We start from the raw sequence: 6,000 nt of genomic DNA on the forward strand, positions 1-6,000 counted from the left end.
TTTATAGACGTCACAAAACGAGGCTCAGGTGTAAGGATGATCATTCACAATTTCATGGGTAGAGAGGGAGGATAAGTATTAAGTTTAAGAACCTGTCTTATACTAAGGCACAACCGTCTGTGTGTAAATTTAACCTGCAGAAAATTTTAGATGGAATAGCCACACTAATCTTTTTAATAGAAGGAAAAATAAAAGTTAATGATCAAAATGCCTAAAAAATGCAAAAATACAAAAATGAGAAAGACTATCAAATTTCTGTGTTTCTGGGGAAATGCAACACAATGATCTGTTTCATTTCTTTATTTCCTTTTTAAAAATTCTCCCTTGAAAACTACAAATTTCAAGCAAAATGTGACATCCATTACTATTATTTTTATTATTTTGAAATAATTCTCAAAATGTACTAAGTGAGAGAGACAGAAAAACCACAAGAAGGCTCCTTCCTTCCAGAAAGGCTCATTTGCGATTGGATCAAATACTAGGCCCACATTGAGAACATTCATAATTTTAACTGGTTCTGCCCAATTTCTCAGAGACAAAAACCAAGCTGGTAGACAAGATAATCTTCAGGGAGGATTTGAATGGTACCAGAATTTAAAGAAGCTACTTCTCAGAGTTCCATTTGCAGCCAACGAAAAGATTCTTTGACCATTCTGCTAAGACCATTCAGCTATCATCTGCCCCATTGAGAAGTTTCCGGAGCAGTCCCCCCCAAATCGCACTGTACTGACCACAGGTCATCAGCATCTGGCTTTCCCCCAGGAGTGGATCAGATCCTGCCGCCTTTTACAAAGCAAGTCACCCGGTGACATGCACTAAAAACACACACCTGACCTCTCACCTGAAAACATCTAACTGTACTTTTACTCTCAAGTTTCATTCTACTGCCTCCTTTCAAAAAACTGTCAATAGGAAATGTGTCAACACTGGAAATAACTTAAACTTATTCAGCAAAAACATTTCATTTCTGTTACCTTGAGTCACTTTGTATTAAACAATGAGACTAGGAAAAAGCCCTCGGGTAGTTAGACTCCCTTCCTACTCTGTGAACACACAGTCTGGGGCAAACTACAGACCTAGGAATGATGACTCTGCTGAGTTCTGACCAAGATGCTTTCCACAGCCCCTAAACCAGCTATTCCTAACATGCAAGGAGAGGTTTACCCAATATCCTTCATCAAACAGCAGAAAATACTTCACAAACATCACTGCTAATGATATGGGCATTAGAGGCATAGCAATTATTTTTCTTGAATGCTCCATTCAATAGTTGACACAGCAATAGTCATGGGAAAGTTGGAAAATGATTGTATTAGTAAGTGACAGTTAGGACTCCAGAATGACGTGTGGGGGTTCTCCTATCTCTTAAGAAAAACATGGTCCAGAAATGTATTGTGTACTCAAGCTAAGTTGGGGCGAGAATTCCAATCTGGAAAGTACCTTTTTCTTTCTCGCTGTATCTGCTTATGTTACTGTTGTCACTGTACAAAGGTCCTGCCGTGGCATGCGGCTTGCAGCTATGATACTGTGCATTGAGCGTATTGACTGTTATGTGAACCAGATGCAGCAGAGTCTTGCTGATATCACGGTCTCGGTATGGGTACTGCTCAAGAGAACGGAGGGAGAAGATAAACAGTTATTTTTCAGGGTAAGTTCTTCCACTTGATCTTGCCAGATATTTTTCTTACTGTCTCTTCCAGATCAAAGACATATACAGAAAACTGAAAGCATGGGATTCTGGACATGGCCTTGTTTTACAGGGGATCATCGTCCCTCTTATTTGCACCGGATCACTGACAGAAGGGCACACCAGTTCACAATGACAATCCCCCCCTTTCAAGACAAGTATCTGGCATAAAGATTTGGTGGGTACATAACACCAAAGGGCAATTCCATATATCATCCTTGTGTTCTGACGTAATAATTAACACTTAGATATGAGATTGAGAGTATAAATAGGTTGTTATTCGATGTTCTCCAATTTGTTCATTTTTTTGTTTGAAACATTTTTTGAGCATATATTGATATGACCTCCCGTTCCTATTTGCATTCCAAAAGCTCCCTTGGTTCACAATATTTTATTGCACATCATGATTCTCCTAAAGGTCAAATTTTTAATCTTCCAGAATTCTCTATTTAAATCGCCTGGATGTTCCCCTCATCTGTACTCTACGAGAATCGTTCCTTAGAAAAGGAGTGACCACAGCCGTTTACCTTGTAAAGGATGACAAGCAAGGCCTTCAACCACATCTGCCGGATGTGAGGTTTTAGGGACCAGAGGGAGCAGCGGGGTGGCTGTTGGAAATAATGCCGGAGTTGAGGACAAGAGCAGTATTTGAGCACCTGAACCACCAGGGGGAGAAGGTGTTTTCCCAAGTTAATGTTATAGTCCATAACCTGAAATAGAAAAGATATTAATAACTGAAGGAAAGCTACGAAGAACACTCAGACTCAAAAGGAAAAACTGGAACCATCCCAACCAAAACACAGGCAAAAAAATTAAAGCGGCATCTCACACTCTATTAACAGTAATGGGCAGTATTCAGAAAGGAGGGAAAGTTCCCCTCACGGGAGATAAAAACACAGGAAGTAAAAATTGTGCTCTTCTCAGTTATCTAATTATTTCACTCTTTTATAAATACAATTTGATCTATTAGACTGTATCTATGTAACGATTTACTAGAACTAAACTAGACTCAATGAAAAAAACCTAGTTTGGGTAACCATAGCGGGAAATGGACATTCTCGGACAATGCCAGGAAAAGTATGACTTCGTGTCATCTTTCAGAAGGGCAATTTAGAAATAGATCATCAGAAATAAAAACAAATATACCCTCTAAAACAGCAATGAAATATATCCTAAGGAGCCAATCAGAAGAGTGTTCCAAAATGTGTCTGTAAAGATAAGCAGCACGGCTTTGTTTCCAGTCCTCACAGACTGAACCGGATATTAGCTAAGTAAAGCATTGTTTGTATAACAGCCAAGTACTGTGTGGCCAGTAACCAGAACATGACACAAATTTATTTACATGATATAAACTTCATAAAAAGTTTCAGATTTAAAATAGGCTATCTACAGGGCCAGCAGGTCATATGGAGTTCAAGGCAGCTGGGTCCCACATGGCCAACTGCATGATTGAAGCCCCAGACCTGGCACCTTGAAAAATACACTGGGTGCATGTGCATGTGCACGTGTACTTAAAATCCCAAGAAGAGAAGAGATTGCGATGTGGCCATTCTCCCGTGGGGGGTGATTTCTCTCTCTCTCTCTCTCTCTTTCTCTCTGTGTCTCTTCAGCAAGTGCACATGCTCTATAGCAAAGTAAAAAGAAAAAAAAGGATTAAATACAGATCCCATTACTATAAAAATGTGTATATATACATATATCCATGTATGTATGTAAATTGGGAGGAAATTTATAACAAAATATTACTAAGCTATTTTGTCATGGCTTTTCTGGAGTTACAAAAACTGCATGTTAAGATGTATTTTTTAGAGCCAGCCTATGGCATGGTGGTTAAAGCAGCTGGATCTCTCATGGCTGACCATGCAGTGCAAGTCTCAGACTTTGTGGTTTGAAAAACATGCTGGGCCTGGGTGTGTGTGCATGCCCAAAATCCTGAAAGGTGGGAAGAGACAGAAGAGAAGGGATCGCAGCATGACAATGCCCCATGTGGGGTGTTTTCTCGCTCTGCCTCTCTGTCTCTCTATGGCAAGTACACTTGCCCTTTGGCAAGTTTTTAAAATTTTTAATGTTTAGCTTATTTCTAAAGTAAACGTGCATAATGTGGAATGAGAAAGAGAGAAGAGAAGGAGGGAGAGAAGATTTGATATCTGCAATGGCGTATCTCTTCATCATAGACAGCTGAGTATTGATGGTGATCTATCCAGTTATCAGCATCCGCAAGAGAGAACTGCATGCAGGCTGCTGTCACTTGGCTGACGTGTGTTCGGTACATCACAGTCTATCTGGGCTCATTGATAACAACAGCTCCCATCTACTGACAGGTACTGATTAACGTTCTTTGGAGTATGCTGTCGCTAATCTCTTTTTTAAAAATCTGTATTACTGATGGGCAAGTAAGAAGAGGCTTCCTAAGCCACCATAACAGCTAATCACAGTGGCAGGACTGAAATTCATATCCACGCCACTCTAGGCCCAAGTCCTACACCTTGGCAGATTGATGCAGCCATTCTGGAGATGTGTAGCACTGGTCAAGTCAGACATACATGTCCCCCAGGATCCAGTAATTCTTCTCCTGAACCCACATCCCAAAGGAACTCTCACATTGGTTGATAAGGAGCATGGGCAAGGATGTTCATTGCTGAACTGTTTGGAGTAGTGAGGAGTTGAAGGCAATCTGAGGGTCTCTCACGAGGGGGATGGATGAGTAATGTATGATAGATGAACACACAAGGCACACAGCAGATAGAAGTAGCAGACAGACATGGAAAAACCAGTGACGATAGTGCAGCAAGAGATCAGTCACGTGATTAACTTAACTCTCTCCACTTGAAGCTCAAAATGGAAAAGGATAAATACATACAAATATACAAAAAAATCACATTCCCTTATTATGTAATGGTACTCGGTTTCAGTTTAGGATGATGAAAAAGTGCTGGAGATGGATACGGTTGGATAACTATGTGGATGTACACTTAAAAGGGGTTGCAATGGTTAAGTTTTCATTTTTTGCCCCCAAAACAAATTTCCCACACTCCCTGCACGACACTAGACTACAGATTCTTACCCATTTTTATAGTTTCCTCCACCTAGTTCTGCCTAATCCCAAGTGCACAAACCTTTACACTCAAACGGTGTTGGCAACATGGAATGTAAGATCTTTCTTTCTTTTTTTCTTTTTTTTTTTTTTTTGAGAGGTTTTCGCTACAGAGCGCGTGCACTCGCCAGACAGACCGAGACATAGAGACAGAAAGCGAGAAATCACCCCCCAGGGGGGATGGTCACGCCGCAATCCCTTCTTCTCCATTCTCCTCTTGGGATCTTGGGCATGCACGCACATGCGCCCGGCGTGAGTTTTAAGCCACCGGGTCCGGGACGCGAACCGCAGTCGACTACGTGGGAGTCCAGCGACATAGCCATTATGCTAACTGCTGGTTCCCAGGAATGTAAGATCTTTCTTCATCTAAAAGGCTAAGGGTATGACTTCTGAAAACTGTTATCACACTTACTTGGGCAATTCCTGCAATAAATGCATTAAAGCAAGTTGACAGGCGCATTTTTTGAGGTGCAATCATGAAGCAACCCTCCTGCTGGTCATAGCCGAGCAAGACGTAGAGATGCCGCTTGACTGTGTTGAAGGCCTTGGCGCTGCTGATGTCCGACTCGGCACTGCTCTCATCCTTGGCCATAAACTTCATGAGGACTGTGATCAGCTGGTGGACGGTCTGGTGGTCAATCCCAGCATCTTCTGGGAGCAGGTCCTTGATGGTGTTGTCATTCTCAGGAGACTGTTGTCCTGTCAGTACAAGAAAGGCTGTCAGTGGGAGGCTCCCCGACAAGCATGTCTGCACTAAAATTCTCAGTTATTGACAAAGCACTACTGTTTCTGTTCCTACTAAAAATATTAAAGATTCTATTCCAGACAAGAAGCTTAAAAGGCACAATATGACCTAAAATCAAAACAGTAGTCCAGGGCTGGAAGCGACTGGGTGTGTCGACAATCCAGTATAATAATATGGGAGTAAGAAGGGAAAGAAAAGGAAAATAGGGCACTCTAACACAATGTTACCCTTAAGCAAGACAAATACCTAAATAAACTTTACATTTAGCAAATCATTTATTATCTTGGCAAAGTTTTATTCTCAGTGAAAAGGGAAGTCTCCCTCCCAACTTTGTAAAATAAGCATGTAGGAATAACTGCAAAAATAATAATTAAAACCCACCAGGCACAAAAATACCCACTGGGTTATTCTGTTTAAATTAGTTCAGCTCTGTTCATGAATCAGCTGCTGAAAAAACTGCAGACTTCTTTCCCT

The 6,000-nt window shown here is 41.1% G+C and overlaps 1 protein-coding gene across 3 annotated transcripts in view; it reads right to left on the reverse strand.

Annotated features, from left to right (window-relative positions):
* Positions 1 to 6,000, reverse strand: part of UNC79 (unc-79 subunit of NALCN channel complex) — a 240,162-nt gene that overhangs the window by 89,516 nt on the left and 144,646 nt on the right. For all 3 annotated transcript variants that reach the window (XM_027767091.1, XM_027767090.1, XM_014582903.2), the window contains 3 exons: positions 5,194 to 5,480; positions 2,215 to 2,397; positions 1,441 to 1,603 (listed from right to left, as the gene is read on the reverse strand). In XM_027767091.1, coding sequence (XP_027622892.1) covers positions 1,441 to 1,603; positions 2,215 to 2,397; positions 5,194 to 5,480 — 633 coding nt within the window. The remainder of the gene's footprint in view (positions 1 to 1,440; positions 1,604 to 2,214; positions 2,398 to 5,193; positions 5,481 to 6,000) is intronic.

Source organism: Tupaia chinensis, unplaced genomic scaffold, assembly GCF_000334495.1.
Source record: "Tupaia chinensis unplaced genomic scaffold, TupChi_1.0 Scaffold143913_1, whole genome shotgun sequence".
NCBI lineage: Eukaryota > Metazoa > Chordata > Mammalia > Scandentia > Tupaiidae > Tupaia > Tupaia belangeri.